At 45.7% G+C, this 19,022-nt stretch overlaps 1 protein-coding gene across 4 annotated transcripts in view; it reads right to left on the bottom strand.

Annotated features, from left to right (window-relative positions):
* The window catches only part of RIPK2 (receptor interacting serine/threonine kinase 2), a 39,049-nt gene that overhangs the window by 14,298 nt on the left and 5,729 nt on the right, over positions 1-19,022 (bottom strand). For all 4 annotated transcript variants that reach the window (XM_068108742.2, XM_068108744.2, XM_078772977.1 and 1 more), the window contains 7 exons: positions 16,964-17,117; positions 16,559-16,714; positions 11,225-11,379; positions 9,123-9,172; positions 7,751-7,906; positions 7,552-7,637; positions 7,308-7,403 (listed from right to left, as the gene is read on the bottom strand). In XM_068108742.2, coding sequence (XP_067964843.2) covers positions 7,308-7,403; positions 7,552-7,637; positions 7,751-7,906; positions 9,123-9,172; positions 11,225-11,379; positions 16,559-16,714; positions 16,964-17,117 — 853 coding nt within the window. The remainder of the gene's footprint in view (positions 1-7,307; positions 7,404-7,551; positions 7,638-7,750; positions 7,907-9,122; positions 9,173-11,224; positions 11,380-16,558; positions 16,715-16,963; positions 17,118-19,022) is intronic.

Genomic DNA, 19,022 nt, shown 5'->3' on the forward strand with positions numbered 1-19,022 from the left:
TGCCTCAAAAAGAGAACCATGACAATTACAACTACATATGGGCAGGGTACAGCCCGAAGTGGAGATCGGTTTCTGAGGTTTGGGACATGGAATGTAGGGACAATGACAGGGAGATCAGGAGAAGTGGTGGAAGTATTGGTCAGAAGAAGAGTGGACAATGGACATATGTTGTGTGCAAGAGACGAGATGGAAGGGAAGTGGTGTGAGAATGGTGAAGGGTAGGCAGGGACAGAAATACAAGTTTGTGTGGCAAGGGTGCCCAGAGGGCGTGAATGGTGTTGGTGTCCTGTTTTCTGAGGGGTTTGTAGACAGTGTGGTGAGTATGACGAGAGAGTGATAGGTTGATGATGGTGAAAATGATGATTGGAAAGCTCTTGGTGAACGTCATCTCGGGATATGCTCCGCAGGTTGGTCGGAGCGATGAAGAGAAGGACAAGTTCTGGTGTGCGATAGAGAAGCTGATGGAAAACGTGAAAGATGAGGAAGTTGATGTGGTAGGAGGAGACCTAAATGGACATGTGGGAAGGAGTATGAACGGTTTTGAGGGAGTTCATGGGGGTTACGGATATGGTGTGAGAAATGGAGAAGGTGAAAGGATTTTGGAGTTTGCTGATGGAGCTGATTTGTAATACTCAGTTCCAGAAAGGGGATAATAAGCTTGTTACATACACGTCAGGTGGGTCGACGACAACTGTTGACTACCTGATGGTGCGTAGGCGAGATAGGGGGCACCTCCGTGACACAAAGGTGATCCCGGGGGAGGAGGCTGTTTCACAGCACCACTTGGTTGTCTGCGACATAAGGGTGAAAGGTGCGAGGAGAGCTCGGCGGGTGAAGTACCAACCGAGAATGAAGGTGTGCAGGTTGAAAGAGGTGACAGTAAGGGAGGCATTAAAAGAGAGACTGAGTAGGGTAGAGGATGATGTGGTTGAGCTTGAACGTGGTTGGATGTCAATGAAAGCTAGTCTGTTGGGAGCCGTTGGTGAGGTATGTGGATGGACAAAAGGACCACCGAGGCACTCGGAAACATGGTGGGTGGGATGATGAAGTTGGAAAGAGGATTGACGAGAAGAGAAAGAAGTTCAAAGAGTGGCAGAAGGCAAAGGGTACGGGAGCAGAAAAAGCAGAGCATGAAAATTATAAGGCAGCCACGAAGGCTGCAAAAAAGAGGTAGCAAAGGTGCAGGAGGCATGTAGGAAAATGTTCGGAGAACGCTTGGATTCGGAAGAGGGTCAGAGAGCGGTATTCAGGATTGCAAAGCAGATAGCGAAAGAGAGGTGTGATGTGATGGGGGTGAGTTGCTTGAAGGATGAAGTGGGACAAATCGTTGTGGACTCAGATGGAATTAAAGGAAGATGGAAAATATATATGGAAATGCTGTTGAATACAGAGAATTGAAAGGGATGGCAACATAGAGAGTAACCGAGTTTTCGGACCGGCAGAGAAGATAACTGAGAAGGAAGTTGAGGAAGCGATAAAAGCAATGAAGAGTAGAAAAGCGGGAGGGCCGACGGAAGTTGTGGGAGACATGTTGAAGGCAGCAGGAAGTTGGGGTGTGAAGAGAATGACAGAGATCTGTAATCTGGTGGTGAAGAAGGCCGCATTCCAGTGGATTGGGAACTGAGTACCCTCGTCCCTCTATACAAGGGGAAAGGTGACCCTCTGGAGTGTGGCTCGTACCGAGCAATAAAGTTATTGGAGCATGGAATGAAGGTATTGGAAAGGGTGTTGGAGAGGAGGATAAAGAAGAAGGTGAAGAGCGACGAAATGCAGTTTGGATTGATGCCAGGAAGAGGCACGACAGACGTGCTTTTCATTGTGAGGCGGTTGCAGGCAAAGTACATGGAGAAGAGGAAGAAGTTGTTTCTTGGGTTTGTTGATCTGGAGAAAGCATTCGATAGGGTTCCACGCGAAGTATTGACATGGGCATTGAGGAAGATAGAAGTGGAGGAATGGTTGATCAGAGTAGTGATGGCAATGTACAAAAGAGCGCGCACAGCTTTAAGGATGAAGGACGGGAACAGTGGTGAGTTTGAGGTGAAGGTGGGAGTGCATCAGGGGTCGGTAATAAGTCCACTACTATTTGTAGCTGTGATGGAGGTGCTGGCTCAGAACGTAAAGGAGGGTTTACCGCGGGAGTTGTTGTATGCAGATGATCTGGTGTTGATTGCGGAAAGTATGGATGGACTGAAGGAAAAGATGAACAAGTGGAAGGAATGTATGGAGACAAAAGGTCTGAAGGTGAATATAGGAAAGACGAAGGTGATGGCAAGTGGTAAAGCATGTGGTGAGGTGGAAAGAACTGGGAAGTGGCCATGTGCTGTGTGCAGGAAGGGTGTCGGACTGTCGGAGTGAACTCCATTCAATGTACAATGTGCGCTGAGTGGGTTCATCAAAAATGTAGTGGTCTGAGAGGGTCATTAACCACTGTGGCAGTTACATTCAAATGTAAGGTGTGCACAGAGGGAGCTGCAGATGGAGGAAATGTTGAGTTGGATCTTGGAGACAGCGTGAAGCTGGAAGGTGTGAAAACATTTTGCTACCTCGGAGACATCCTGAATGGAGAAGGTGGATCAGACTCGGCAACAGTTGCTAGAGTGAGATGTGCATGGAAGAAGTTTCGGGAACTGAGTGGCGTGCTGATGAGGAGGGGAGTGTCGTTGAAGCTGAAGGGAAAGGTGTATGCTGCATGTGTGAGAAGTGTTATGATTTATGGGAGCGAGACATGGTTCATGAATGTAGAGCAGCAACGAAGGCTGTAAAGGGTGGAAATGCGAATGGTTCAGTGGATGTGAGGAGTATCGTTGAGAGAGAGGAAGACAAATGATGAATTGCGAAAGATGATGGGAATAGAGCCTGTGATTGATGTTGTGAAGAGGAACAGGTTGAGTGGTTTGGTCATGTGTTGAGGAAGGATGAAAGTGACTGGTTGAGAAGAGTGATGGAAATGAATGTCGAAGGAAGTAGAGAATGGGGAAGACCGAGAAAGACTTGGCTAAAGATGGTGGAAGAAGAAATGCGGGCAAGGGCGTTAACAAGGAGAGATGCAGAAAATAGGGCAAAATGGAGAAAATTGTCATGGGGACCGCAAGGCTAACACCCGCTCTAGCGGGGAAAATGGCCTTAAAATGCATGTTGTTGTTGTTGTTGTTGTATCAATAACATACGATGTACAAATTTATATTCGATAAACAAATTAAATAAAGTAAATTTGTATTCCATCAATAACATACTGCTATGAATTTGGGTAGAGTGATATATAGAGTCAGATAGATCTGTATAGGTAGGTATTCGACTGTCGCGATAGGGAATCTACCTGGAATAAGTTCTATGGTTTAGCCAGATGGCGGTATATGCTGTATTGGTGTCCCCGCCATGAGGGGGCGGGGCGTGCTAAGTAGTACAGGGATTGTGGATAAGATTCCTTTGTTCGTCGTCCCCTGTCGCCAAACCTGTGTCCCTTATGGCAATACACATTCACACAGACATTAGATAGATCCCTTAGAGCACACATTAAATAATTCCCTCCCCTTACAATGACTGACCGGAAAGACAAGCAGGCAGCAGCTGCGCAGTACGCTACCATGGGCGGCCAAGCATCGAGCAAGGCTGGGAGCCACGCCCAGGAGGACTGTTGATTGGCCAGGGGGAGGGGCGAGCAACACCACAGGGCGGGAAGCACTTGGCCAATGGGAGGGCACCAGTGCAGTCAGAACATTCTGGAAGACTAAGATACGAGGCTCTGGTTGGGGCAGAGAAAGAATTGACGTCACACGCCAGGTGACAAAAGGACTCGCTCGACGACATTTTCCCTCTCCTCGTGCTTGAAGCTGTGTCTCCTCTCTGCGCTGGACTCTTGGAGATATCTTGTCGCTCAGAGCTCTTGGCTGGTCTTCCCTGGTTTTCATTCGCGCTCGCTCCCCTGGGTTCTTCTTGGTGCTTGGTGCTACGAGCGAGGCTGACAGGTGCAGCGAGGCGCGCTTGGTGAAGCCTTACCACGTGCGAACGAGGGGCGCATCGAGGCCTGCTTCTCGCTGACCGGAGCCGCGGTCAGATGACTGCGCTCGAAGCCAGACCCTCCTTGACTACAGACAGATTAGCTCGCACCCACAGATGCACATAACGAACATTTATTTTGGTGATTCCTCCTTTGTCTTGTATTTGAAATCTGGTGCGGGGATGTCCCAATTTAGAAGTAGATTTTATCGTCGCGTTTCTTTGTATCGGGTACCGTAAGAAATCTTTATTTTTTGTACATTGAATTCGGGTTTCGTTTGAGTTGCTTTCCTCCAGGGTCGGAGTTGTCGTCGGGGCTAAAGGTACGCGCTTCTGCTTCTTCCTCTTCATTCTTCCGCCCATGCTTTTATAGCCGAATCCGTATTTGGTCGTCGCCTCCATTAAAGCCGTTTGGTCATCCGCGAGCCCTGGTGTTAACCGAAGGGATTGCGCGACAATACGATGCACAAATTTATATCTGATAAACAAATTAAATAAAGTGAATGTGTATTCCATCAATAACATATGACGTACAAATATATATTTGATAAAAAAATTACATAAAGTAAATGTGTATTCCATCAATAACATATGATGTACAAATTTATATTTGATAAAAATATTAAATGAAGTAAATGCACAATTTAATACACCTTGATTATGGTTCACAAAGATGTTCAACTTCACTAATACAGATACAATTGATCTTCTTTGCTCTTTTCTGAGGTTACTTTTCTTTCCATCTGCACGAGACAATCATACAGTTTAATACAGCGCCTTCAGAAAGTATTCACACCCCTTGAATTTTTTCACATTTTGTTGTGTTACAGCCTGAATTTAAAATTGATAAAATTGAGAATTTTGTCACTGATCTCCACAAAATACCCCATAATGTCAAACGGGAATATATATTTTTTCGAAATTATTACAAAATAATTTAAAATGAAACAAAGAAACATCTAATTTACGTAAGTATTTAGCCCCCCCACCCGAGTCAATACTTCATAGAAGCACCTTTGGTAGGTATTACAGCTTCAAGTCTTCTTGGGTATGTCTTTATAAGCTTTGCACATCTGGATTTGGGGAGTTTCTCCCATTATTCCTTGCAGATTTTCTCAAGATCTGTCAAGTTGGATGGGGAGAGTCAGTGAACAGCAATCTTCAAGTCTTTCCACAGATTCTCAATGGGATTCAAGTCTGGGCTTTGGCTGGGCCGCTCAAGGACTTTCGCGTTCTTGTTCTGAAGCCATTCCAGTGTTTCTTTGGCTGTATGTTTGGGGTCATTGTCCTGTTGGAACGTAAATCTTCACCGTCAGTCTAAGGTCTTTTGCATTCTGTAGCAGGTTCTCAAAGATTTACCTGTATTTGGCTCCATTCATTGTTCCCTCTATCCTTACAAGTCCCAGTCCCTGCCACTGAACAGCATCCCCATAGCATGATGCTGCCACCACCATGCTTCACGGTAGGGATGGTGTTCGATGGGTGAAGAGCTGTGCTCAGTTTTCTCCAGATGTAGCGCTTTTCATTCAGGCTAAAGAGTTAAATTTTCGTCTCATCCGACCACAATCTTTTTCCTCATGCCCGGTTGCTCAGTTTGGTCAGACGGCCAGCTATGGGAAGAGTCTTTTCGTAATGCTGGAGCTCACTGTGCTCTTGGGAACTTTCAACACTCTAGACATGGTTTTATACACTTCCCCAGATCTATTCCTCCTCACAATTCTATCTCGAACAATTTGTCGGACTTCATGGTGGAGTTTCTGCTCTGACATGCCCTGACAACTGTGGGACCTTTTATGGAAAGGTGAGTTTCTTTCTAAATCATGTCCAATCAATTAAATTGGCCAGAAGTCAGGTTGTAGATACATCTCAAGGATGATCAAAGGAAATTGGATGCACCTGAGGTCAATTTGGAGTGTCATAGCAAAGGGGTTGAAATATTTATTGACTCAAGACATTTCAGCTTTTCATTTTCAAATGATTGTAAAAATTTCTAAAGAACAAATTGCACTTTGGCATTATGGGGTATTTTGTCTCGATGAGTGACAAAACAAATTTCAATTTAATCCATTTTAAATTCAGGCTGTAACACAACAAAATGTGAAAAACGTCAAGGGGTGTGAATACTTTCACCATCTCTTGTCTGTGTGGTTGTCCGTAAAGTACTTAATGGGACACCACTTTGCACAACACAAACATAGCTCCACATTTCTTCGTCTGTACATGGTAATGTTGTTAGCCGGCTCCGCATGTGAGCTGCCTGTTTGCGAGCTGCCCGTTTGCCGGACCCTGCTAAGGGCCCCTGCTAAGCCCCGCCCACTGATTGACTGCGCTGGCTGTGGCACAGAAGAGCCCACATTACGCCCCGCCCACTTATTGACTGCGCTGGCTGTGGCACGGAAGAACCCACGCTAAGCCCCGCCCACTGATTGACTGCGCTGGCTGTGGCACAGAAGAGCCCACACTATGCCCCGCCCACTTATTGACTGCGCTGGCTGTGGCACGGAAGAACCCACGCTAAGCCCCGCCCACTTATTGACTGCGCTGGCTGTGGCACGGAAGAACCCACGCTAAGCCCCGCCCACATATTGACTGCGCTGGCTGTGGTGCGGAAGAACCCATGCTAAGCCCCGCCCACTAAGTCACCTTGTATCACCATGATGATTACAGGCTAGCTGAAGGAGTTTCTCATTTATTTGGGAATATACAGGAATATTAACCCTACAACATTCTTGTTCATGTAAGTTTTTCATTCAAGTATTTAAACTGTGCTGTTGAGATCTCTGCTTGATTGTTTCATACACAAACATTATGTATTTATATCTAACTACAGACGAGAAACCATGTGACTGAGCACATCCAATTCCATGGGGGAGCAATGCCCGACAAATGGAAGTGGCATCCAAATTGTCCATGGACAAAATGAAACGAATGTGCGGGATTGCGGATCAACTGGATCACATGCACAAAGCAAACTCAGTGGAAATGTATACCTGGGTGTGGGGTAAAGTAGACGATAGGTGGGGAAAGTGGGAGAGGGATAAGTAAAGAAGCTCTGGGGCGAGGTCAGGTGCCATGGTCAAGACCTCATGATGGAATATTAGAAATGAACTTCCAGCATTTAACCTCCATTAACTAACTTCAAAACAACTGTGTGCATACGGCTGTGCAATGAAAATACGAAAGTTGTGAACGGTTTCATACCATGTGGTCTCTTTTTAATGATCAAGATAATTACATTATAAATACTCAATTATCAGACTTGTTTATCAGACTTGGTGTGGAAAATAACAACCTTTGTTTAAACCACTCACTTTGAGTAGTGCATTGGGTAGAGTGAGCTTGTGGAAGGCAGTGCATGGATCTTCTTGTAGCTCTTGGCTGGAGTCTGGCAAACTGTTGGAGAGCTCCTTGAAGAGAACATAGAGTTTGTAAAAAGTGGCGCATGCGCAATGCGGTGCAATGCGACATGTAGTGCGGTGGTGCAGAGTGTGTGCAGAGAAAGTGCAGTGAAAGTGCAGTGACTGCTAACAGAATGTGCATCCTTGTATTCCTCACTTGTTTCTGCATCAGCTCAGAGACTGCACAGATCAACTCGATCGGCTCGTACAGGCTAAGCATCTTCTCCAAGCCCATTGCACAATCTTTAGACATCAGGAAAACAGGGCAGAAAACATGGCCGCTTCGGCTTGACGTCACTTCCTTCAACCTGTCCATTTATCACTTGCGTGTTTGTCAAAATGTCTGGTCGTCTTACTTGAAAACGTGGGACGATCTTGGGGTTCTTGTGCCCAACAGCGATGTGTGAGGTCAACAAAGAACTCCCGATTAGGGACTTCAGCAGGAATGGCTTCTAGCGGCGGACGGGTTCCAAATTTAACGCTGAACATCACCTGCAGCAGCTCCACAGCTTCTGCATGAGGCAGGTGACAGGAACATCTATATAATAATAGCGTAAGGACTCGACTTTGTTATCCCTTTTACGCTGCACCCAGTGACTCGATGCCAACGGCACTAATGGATTTACGATCTACGAACCGCGCTCTTTGTTTATCACGTACAGCCATACTCGAAAAATCTGAATTAGCCGACGTTGGGGCCCAAAAGCATCCGATTAACTGCCGATACGACGCCATCTTACGACGCCATCATATTGGCGTCTGCTGGGCGAAGGCGAAGCAAGCCGTCCACTGAGTGGACAATCCAGAGCATGCATTTGTGCCGGTGTCGGCGATCGTTGTTCATATACGCACTCTTCATTCTCATCTTTCTTCCTAACTCTTACTCGGACAAGCAAATCCCCTATGCCATCCATAATGGTACACTCTATCCATACACCACATCCTCCCTTCCGTGGATGTTCCACGGGTTTCGGCTAGTGAAAAATATTCATCATGAGCCTTGACAGGAATTTATTTATTTATTTAAAATATTAATTTATTTCATTACTTGCAAAATCTAAGATTTTGCGTTTGTTGCGTTTGTTATTCTCTGTTTGTTTGTCACCGGCCTACAGGTCGCAATTCTAAACCGATCGTCATGAAACTTCACCAAGCTGTAGAGGTAGTCACAATTGAGATTGAGATTTTCCGTCATGTCACAATATTGATTTTGAGGTCACAGGTCAAAGGTCATCTGGAGGTCAAATTTCTAAGATCGCCATTTTTAATCCGATTGACTTGAAAGTTGAACAGCATTTGTATATCGAGTCAATAAATTGGGAAACCAACTGTTTTTGAGGTAAAAAGGTCAAAGGTCAACTGAAGGTGAGGCTTCTAAAATCATCAATTCTAATCTGAAAAATCGTCACTTTTCATCCTATTGACCCGAGCTTTGATCAAGATCGTCAATTTTAATCTTGATGAAATGGACAATTTGATGTATCAATGGCATCCTTTGGGGGGGGGGGGGGGGCGGATTTTGCAAGTATTGTGCTCTGCATGACGTCTTCTTGTTTTAATATTTATATTCTCTTTTATTTTATTTTTTTAAATTAAATTATTCATGTATTTAGGAATTTATTCAATTTATCAAAAAGCTGGTCATATAAAACACTACGATGCTGCCACAAATTATTCAAACCCAGGTGCCACTCGAATGGCTACCTGGAAAGAAATAATGGAATTCACCTTCAAAAGGACGTTTCCTTGACAGCACTTCCCACATAATGATCCCAAAGCTGGAAAAGAAAAACATGATTAATGTTAAACATAATAAATAGTATGTCAAGCAAGTTTTGGGGTGAATGGAGAAGTGAAGATTGAAGGATGGGTGGGGTGAAGTGAAGATTCACAAAAGGCTTAACATTATTATATCACTGCACAGGTATGCACATACAAAAAACAGGTGGGTTTTTAATCAGGCAGGCAGGCAGGCAGCAGTTTGGATTGGTGGGGTGCAGGCGGGCAGCAGTTTGGATGGGTGTGGTGCAGGCAGGCAGTGGTGTGGATGGGTGGAGTGCAGGCAGGCAGTGGTGTGGATGGGTGGGGTGCAGGCAGGCAGTGGTGTGGATGGGTGGGGTGCAGGCAGGCAGCGGTGTGGATGGGTGGGATGCAGGCAGGCAGCGGTGTGAATGGGTGGGGTGCAGCAGGCAGACAGTGGTGTGGATGGGTGAGGTGCAGGCAAGCAGTGGTGTGGATGGGTGGGGTGCAGGCAGGCAGTGGTGTGGATGGGTGGGGTGCAGGCAGGCAGTGGTGTGGATGGGTTGGGTGCAGACAGGCAGTGGTGTGGATGGGTGGGGTGCAGGCTGGCGGTGGTGTGGATGGGTGGGGTGCAGGCAGGCAGTGGTGTGGATGGGTGGGGTGCAGGCAGGCAGCGGTGTGGATGGGTGGGATGCAGGCAGGCAGTGGTGTGGACGGGTGGGGTGCAGGCAGACAGTGGTGTGGATGGGTGAGGTGCAGGCAAGCAGTGGTGTGGATGGGTGGGGTGCAGGCAGGCAGCGGTGTGGATGGGTGGAGTGCAGGCAGGCAGCGGTGTGGATGGGTGAGGTGCAGGCAAGCAGTGGTGTGGATGGATGGGGTGCAGGCAGGCAGCGGTGTGGATGGGTGGGGTGCAGGCAGGCAGCGGTGTGGATGGGTGAGGTGCAGGCAGGCAGTGGTGTGGATGGGTGGGGTGCAGGCAGGCAGTGGTGTGGATGGGTGGGGTGCAGGCATGCAGCGGTGTGGATGGGTGGGGTGCAGGCAGGCAGCGGTGTGGATGGGTGGGGTGTAGGCAGGCAGTGGTGTGGATGGGTGGGGTGCAGGCAGGCAGTGGTGTGGATGGGTGGGGTGCAGGCAGGCAGTGGTGTGGATGGGTTGGGTGCAGGCGGGCAGCGGTGTGGTTGGAGAGCAGACAGGTAGCTATGTGGATGGTTAGGGTGCAGGCAGGCAGCGGCATGGATGGAGAGCAGGTGCCACTGAAATGCATGGGTGGGGTGCAGGCGGGTAGCTGTGTGGATGGGTGGGGTGCAGGCAGGCAGCGGTGTGGATGGGTGAGGTGCAGGCAGGCAGTGGTGTGGATGGGTGGGGTGCAGGCATGCAGCGGTGTGGATGGGTGGGGTGCAGGCAGGCAGCGGTGTGGATGGGTGGGGTGTAGGCAGGCAGTGGTGTGGATGGGTGGGGTGCAGGCAGGCAGTGGTGTGGATGGGTGGGGTGCAGGCAGGCAGTGGTGTGGATGGGCTGGGTGCAGGCGGACAGCGGTGTGGTTGGAGAGCAGACAGGTAGCTATGTGGATGGTTAGGGTGCAGGCAGGCAGCGGCATGGATGGAGAGCAGGTGCCACTGAAATGCATGGGTGGGGTGCAGGCGGGTAGCTGTGTGGATGGCTATGGTGCAGGCAGGCAGCAGCATGGATAGAGAGCAGGCAGAAGTGTGGATGAGTGGGGAACAGGTGGGCAGTGGTATGGTTGGGTGTGGTGCAGGCAGGCAGCGGTGTGGATGGGTGGGGTGCAGGAAGGTAGTGGTGTGGATGGGTTGGGTGCAGGCGGGCAGCAGTTTGCATGGGTGGGGTGCAGGCAGGCAGCAGTTTGGATGGGTGTGGATGGAGAGCAGGCAGGTGGCTATGTGGATGGGATGCAGATGGGCAGCGGTGTGGACAGAGAGCAGGCAGGTATCTATGTGGCTGGCATGTAGGCGGGCATTATTTCAGGCAGGTCGATGTTTATGAAGATTTCAACAATGATGCACTCAATGATTATGCTTTCATAACAATCCTCCCAGTTCCACTGCCTCCAGACCATTTCTCCAGAGCAGCACCTGTAGACATCATGGGAGGCGTCGGTACGCTTCTCGCTATCGAAGGCCTCTGGGGGCATATACAGCACCGTTCCAGCACCAAGGGCCGTTGGGTTGGATCTCACGGAAGATAACTGGGATTGTTTCCGCCACCTGGCAAGTCCAAAGTCGGCTATCTGCATGGTTCACAAGCAATGGCAGTCATGTCCATTTCACCAATAAGGTTATTGACACAAAATAACAACATCACAACCGGAATTGGGTAGAGGGGAGGCCTATCAAAACTAAAGTGAGAATAGCACTTCATAGATTTACCGAAATGTGACAATGGAGACCAAATAAAATAATTAACACAAATGCAAATAAATTAATTGATTGTCATTCTTTCACGGCCACAATGAATCCGACATTCTCACGTGGTCAGTTGGGGAAATTTGGTCCAAGTGTTTCACGAACTGACTGAACAGGCCTGACATTCGACTATGCAGGTTGGAGCAATAATTATTAATTTGTTCATGGTGTCGGCACTAACTCCCAAACTGTTTGGGAATGGCACGGTGACATTTAAATGCCCACCAAGGAATACCGGCAGACAGGACAATAGCCTAACATCCATCCGAGAGAAGCCACACTGTTACGTGCTCCTCCCCAACCCCCTGGTCACGGTGTACCTCCGAGCCCCGAGATGAGTCACGGCAGAAAAAATGTGTTATTCTGTATGTCAAAGATCAATGGTGAAGCCACACCAATTGTTACCAACAAACAAATATTGTATTAAGATCACACAAGAATAACAGTACAACAACAACAATAGCAATCACTTGTACAATCAATATATATTTCCTATGATGGTACCATCAGGTTCGTACAATATAACTCACAGTGCTCCAAGTGAGCGAAAAGAAGAACATTCCCCAATGTCTCTATTCCGGCATCAAGCCCAAGTCGATCCGCTCCAGCGATCGTCAGAACGATGTCCAATCGAGACCAGAATCCCGTTCGGGTGACAGTCACAGTCACGCGGCCAAAGCTGCGCAAAGGTGCCCTCAGGGCAACGGGGAAATCCAAAGGCGCCCTCCAGGTGACTGGGAAATCACACCCTCGGGTATGGACGTTTCCCGGCTCCAAACCGGCGAACCGCAGATTTACCTTCAAAATCCACGTTGCACACACACACACACCAGATAAACGTCTGGATGCGGTGAAAATGGTTGAAGCGAAGCGAAAAACCTTGCGCGATGCGGAAAGCGTGCGGGTCGAAATGGCCGACGGCCCGTTCCTGAGGCGTAACGGCACGACGATGATTCTCCTTGGAATCAACCGCCAAAACCTGACATGCAGGTTGATCTGTTACAGCGATAACAACACTTTCGCAAGAATCCATTTCCCAGGAAACCCGAAGTTCGCTAGTGACCTCCGTTCGTCAACGTTTGCTCCAGACCTCGAAGCAGCTAGGCTTCTTCCCCGAGCCCGACTCACTCGCTCTCGCTCCGCCTTCTTCTCCTCCTCTTCCTCTTCGTCCTCGTCCGGTTCCCGATCCGGTTTCCTGTTTCTTTTGAAACATTAACTGTTTTACCTTCTGAAAATAGTAATATCTATTTCCCTTAAATGACAACAATAATAGTACATGGAATCAAAAATATTTACAGTGGATGAAAACCACAACAGAAGTGACGAATCCGTAACACACACACACACACACACACACACACACACACACACACACACACACACACACACACACACACACACACACACACACACACACACACACACACACACACACACACACACACACTGATGAATCACCTGCCTGTGAAACACCAGGATGGCAGTTTATAGCTGGGATTCAAATCCAGGATAGAAAACTCGAAGCCATCCCATAAAAACATTAAAATCCCCAAATATTGTCATGTTTTTAGCAATGACAATTCGTTTGAAACTACTCCAGCAACAACATTGGTTTATCTTACGATAATTCACCAAATGTCTGTCTGTCTGTTCCCAGGTACCGCAAAAACGGCTGAACCGATCGCAACGAAATTTTGGGTGGGTAATCCTGGGACCCCCTGGAGTAAAATAGGCTATATTGTTTTTCCAAATTTTCCCCAATTTTTCCAATTTTCCAGTTTTTCCAAACACGATGGAATAATATTTACCGATATGAACAGTGATGTGGCTTTTATTGAAATTCTACAAATACTGTTTAGATTTTGATGATTTGCGTGTGATATGATTTAACGGATGTTTATATAAATCGTTTAAAATAAAAAAAAAGCCTTCAATTTCTGATATTTTGCCTTTTCATTTGGGCCTCCCAATTGAAGCCCCGCCTCCCAATTGAAGCCCCGCCCATAGGGCGGGTACCGTTGATAGTAAAATATAATCAGAGCACAAATGGCAAAAGCAAACAAACTTTTGCAATAATAATATAGACTAACTTCCACTAACTAACATGGACTAACTTCCTCTCCCTCCCACACATCTCCCTGCTCTTAAATGTTGTGTGCTCTCAAGTGTTTGTGTGCTTCCCCTTCTCTTGTCTTCCGCTCCCTCTTTTTATATATTTTGTTTGTCTGGTTGATTTGTTTGTGAAGTAAATGCTCTTTCACGAGCCTCGATTCAGTATACAAAAAAAACTTGGAGGGGGAGAAAATAGTGCGAAGTTGCCAAATCACATCTGTTTATATCGGGGTTTCGGTCATCAGTCGCGTTGAAAACACTTGAATTCCACGTTCTGAAAACTACTTTTTTGGTGTTTTCATCATAACATTTGCATCATAATATTGGTAACTAGAACGGCACTCTTCGACGTTGTGACGTCGACCGATATGCCTCCGCCCACATTATTACATCATTATACATATTTGTACCAAGTTTGACATATATACCTTCAGCTGTTCTGAAGTTATAGCAGCAACGACAATCTATCATGGACGGACGGACAGACAGACAACCGTAAAAACCTAATACCTCCGGAGACTTCGTCGGCAAAGGCATAAAAATGCTCCCAGTGACCTATTCCAACAAAGAAATAACTTTCACCCTTTATAGTACGGCGGATAAGCTCTCATATTATAACAATTGTGCATTTTATGAGAAAAGCATGAAATTTCTAACATAGTTAGTGCATACCTTAAGGTTTATTTTCAGATGGGGAGGGAAGTCAGATTTGACCTCTGAGGACCGTGAGAGGTCAAACCCAAAATGGCCGCCAGTCCACCGGGTCTAATGTTCAAACACGCTTAATTCTGGAGCCAAACAGTGTAGAAAAACATTATAGGTGTCATTTCCAACTAAATTGGGGGTGCCCATTCATTTGGTGATACTTTTGAGCTCGCCAGAACTCAAGGTCATGCATTTAGGTCAAGGTCAAGGTCGAATTACGTTAAATATCTATTTTTATGATACTGCAGTTGGAACTGCTATTGGAAAAAGTTCATTTGAACTTTTAAAACTTTATTTTTTCAGGTACAGGGATAGGTACAGAACACCCAGAGACCAGAAATGATGAAAAAAAAGTGTTTACACTGCAAGGAATGATGCAATAACCTCTGAAAAAATAACTGTAGTTAACCAAGTATGTCCACAAAAGCTTAAGTGCAATGATGAAAATTGGTAATGATCAAAATCTAACAGTCTCCAGAACAGAAGCACAGTGCAGTGCACTTGAGTGCAGCTTTGGCACACTTGCAGCCACAGTGGATCAATTCATGGCACGATTTTGATGCTTCAGGGAGAGTGGTCCAAAGAGGCTGCCACCCAGTTGTCTCCTTTGTCCAGCCCCAGTCAGGTGGGTCTGGCATCTCTGGATCCATGATCAATGCCTGGTTCCAACAGTTGGCCTGGTAGCAAGTGCGCTTGATGTGCTGCTTGAGTGTTGCCTGGGTTGGAGGAATGTTCTCTAGAGTTCTACACTTCTGTGTGAAGAGCTGTTTCCTGGCATCATTCACTTCCGTGCTCTCAGTGGTTCGGTCGTACATCAGCACCACAAATCGCCCGAGCAGTAACATTGAGCCTTCACTGACCTAACTTGGCATGCCTAGGAGTTCATTGAAAGCAATGTTACGTAAGCAATGGGCATGTTTATATTATATGTTTATATTCAGATCTGGCGTTCTCAAAAGCATCACCAAATGAATGGGCATCCCCAATTTAGTTGGAAATGACACCTATAATGTTTTTCTACACTGTTTGGTTCCAAAATTAAGCGCGTTTGAACATTAGACCCGGTGGACTGGCGGCCATTTTGGGTTTGACCTCTCACGGTCCTCAGAGGTCAAATCTGACTTCCCTCCACATCTGAAAATAAACCTTATGGTATGCACTATGTTAGAAATTTCATGCTTTTCTCATAAAATGCACAATTGTTGTCGTTATCCGCTGTACTATTACACGTTATTTTTACCCTGTGCTCGCGAAGCGAAAAGCGGGGTTAAGCATTCAGGTGCATACGTCTGCCGTGTGTCGTGTGCCGTACGTGTCTGCATTTAAAAAATTCATTTTCTCGGCAACCATTGGTCCGATTGACACGAAATTTTACCACAGAAGCGCCTCCGCCTGTATAGATTTTTTATTCATAATTATGACGTCATAGGTCACGTGGTACGGACGCCATCTAGGAAAAAGTTTACACCTCTATATCTCCCAAACCGCTCAATGGAAAAAATTGAAACATGGCTCATTGTCAAGTACTCCCCTTGGGGAATAAGACCTGTTAATGATGATGTCATCTGTGCCTTCGTTATGACGTCATAATTCGACAAGTACAACACTTATCCGATCATTATGAATATTTTTTCTCAGCAACTGTTGGTCTGATGGGCACGAAATTTTCACCATAGGAGCGCCTCCTCCTGTAGAATATTTTAATGATAATCATGACGTCATAGCTCATGTGGTACAGGCGCTATCTTGGAAAAACCGAAAAATGTTGCACCTCTATATCTCCAAAACCGCTGCATGGAAAAAATTGAGACATGAGTCATTGTAAAGAACTCCACATGAGGAATAGGTGTTGTTAACGATGACGTCATTGGTGCCATAATTATGACGTCATAATTCGACAGGGACAACGCTTAGTCTGATCAGTTTGAAATGTATTGAGCGTGATCTATGCAACAAATATATTGGAGAATATAAATGTATGATGTCATCGCTCACGTAGTCCGGCAGCCATATTGAATCAAAGAAAAAAAAATGTTCAAAATCAGAAGAGTTGGCTCGCAACAAGTTGACTGCGCAGGGTAAGTATTCTATGAATACCATCTAGTTCATACTGGTTTTGCACACATTAGAGGCCTAACAATCACCATAGGCTCATCACGATACATTTGCGCTCACGGTCCTTTGCACCTTCGTATGGAAATCACCATCAAGCAGGACGTTGTGGCTCTTCAAATCGTGGTGCAGCAGGGGTGGTGTGAGACTGTGCAGGTAGTTCATTGCGAGCGCCATCTCGTGCAGCATGCGGATCCTGAGCGGCCATGGCACGCAGGGGACGTTCCAGGGCTTGGGACAATAACGAGAAGCAAAGTCCATCAAATAAAGCCAACAATGTAGAATTGTGTATTTATTTCATAAATACTCAGCCACATCCACAAACATCTAGTTTCTATACCAAGGGCATCCATCTTGTTTTGTGGAATTTCAAGTGGCACCTCTCATTGCAAAAAGCTCGACTAGGCCTTGGGTCTGGCTTGAGAGAAGTAGACCTTCATGAACCCAGGCCCACTCAGATCAGAATGGCGGAGGTCATACCTGGTGTAGGAGTGCATCAAGGGAGCCATTTGGCATGTACTCCATCACAATGGCCACAAACTCGGGGTCTTCGCAAACCCCCAGTATAGGAATGATGTGCGAAAAACGAGCTCGCTGCATCATCTCCGCCTCACGTAGCAATACTGTTCTCTCCCTGCATCAGATATTTATCAAAATCATTTTGTCCTCATGGCCCTTTGCAAAAAAGTGATGTCTGCTTTTGTTGAAAGAACATACATTGTGTTATTTAAATACACAAATTGTAAATGGGTATCAAGTCTCTTGGAAGAGTGGAGTGATGGTGGGCAAAGGGTAGGATGAAGTGGAGTGATGGGGAAACTGGATGAGAACAAACTGGGCAATGGTGCACATAGCATGAGAAGAGGAGGTGCAGGTGAAAGGGTGACAATCTCAACAGGTGCAACATATAAAATCAGTAAATAAAAAGAGTAATACATGGAATTTGCAGGATATGACACAGGTGTCATCATCAGGTCCGCAACACCTCCTCCCCACTGCCCTCTATCCCAATCCCAAGTCCGCATAATACAGTAGTCTCTTATAACTGTTAAGACTGCTAAGGTTTCTCAGTGGAAAAAATCGATGAAAAGGAAATTATTCGTTGGATGGAATTGACTGAACAATTTGTAGTTATATATACTGTATATATATTTATTTCTTTATTTTTTTTGTGGTAGGTGAGCGAAACAATGACTGAGTTCATTCATTCATTTGAAGTCCATTCATTGAAGTCCCACATTCTCATTCATTTAAATCCCACATCTCATTCATTCAAGGCCCAAATCTCATTCATTCAACTCCCACATCTCTCGCATTCATTCAAATCCTATAACGCATTCATTCAAGTCCTATAACGCATTCATTCAAGTCCTATAACGCATTCATTCAAGTCCTATAACGCATTCATTCAAGTCCTATAACGCATTCATTCAAGTCCTATAACGCATTCATTCAAGTCCTATAACGCATTCATTCAAGTCCTATAACGCATTCATTCAAGTCCTATAACGCATTCATTCAAGTCCTATAACGCATTCATTCAAGTCCTATAACGCATTCATTCAAGTCCTATAACGCATTCATTCAAGTCCTATAACGCATTCATTCAAGTCCTATAATGCATTCATTCAAGTCCTATAACGCATTCATTCAAGTCCTATAACGCATTCATTCAAGTCCCACAACTCTCACATTCATTCAAGTCCTATAACGCATTCATTCAAGTCCTATAACAACATTCATTCAAGTCCTATAACGCATTCATTCAAGTCCTATAACACATTCATTCAAGTCCTATAATACATTCATTCAAGTCCTATAACGCATTCATTCAAGTCCTATAACGCATTCATTCAAGTCCTATAACGCATTCATTCAAGTCCCACATCTCTCGCATTCATTCAAGTCCTATAACGCATTCATTCAAGTCCCACATCTCATTCATTCAAGTCCCGCATCTCATGCATTCATTCAAGTCCTACAACTCATTCATTCAAGTCCTATAACTCATTTATTCATGTCCTAAATTGAATTCATTCAAGTCCCAACATCTCCTTCATTCAAGTCCTGCATATCATTCATTCAAGTCCTGCATCTCATTCATTCAAGTCCTGCATCTCATTCATTGAAATTCCACATCTCATTCATTCAAGTTCCATATCTCATTCATTCAAGTCCCACATCTCATTAATTCAAGGCCTGCATTTCATTCATTCAAGTTCCATATCTCATTCATTCAAGTCCCACATCTCATTAATTCAAGGCCTGCATTTCATTCATTCAAGTCCTGCATATCATTCATTCAAGTCCTGCATCTCATTCATTCAAGTCCTGCATCTCATTCATTCAAGTCCTGCATATCATTCATTCAAGTCCTGCATCTCATTCATTGAAATTCCACATCTCATTCATTCAAGTCCCACATCTCATTCATTGAAATTCTACATCTCATTCATTCAAGTTCCACATCTCATTCATTCAAGTCCCACATCTCATTAATTCAAGGCCTGCATTTCATTCATTCAAGTCCTGCATATCA

This window comes from Myxine glutinosa, chromosome 2 (assembly GCF_964187855.1).
Source record: "Myxine glutinosa chromosome 2, kmMyxGlut1.1, whole genome shotgun sequence".
Taxonomy (NCBI): Eukaryota; Metazoa; Chordata; class Myxini; order Myxiniformes; family Myxinidae; genus Myxine; species Myxine glutinosa.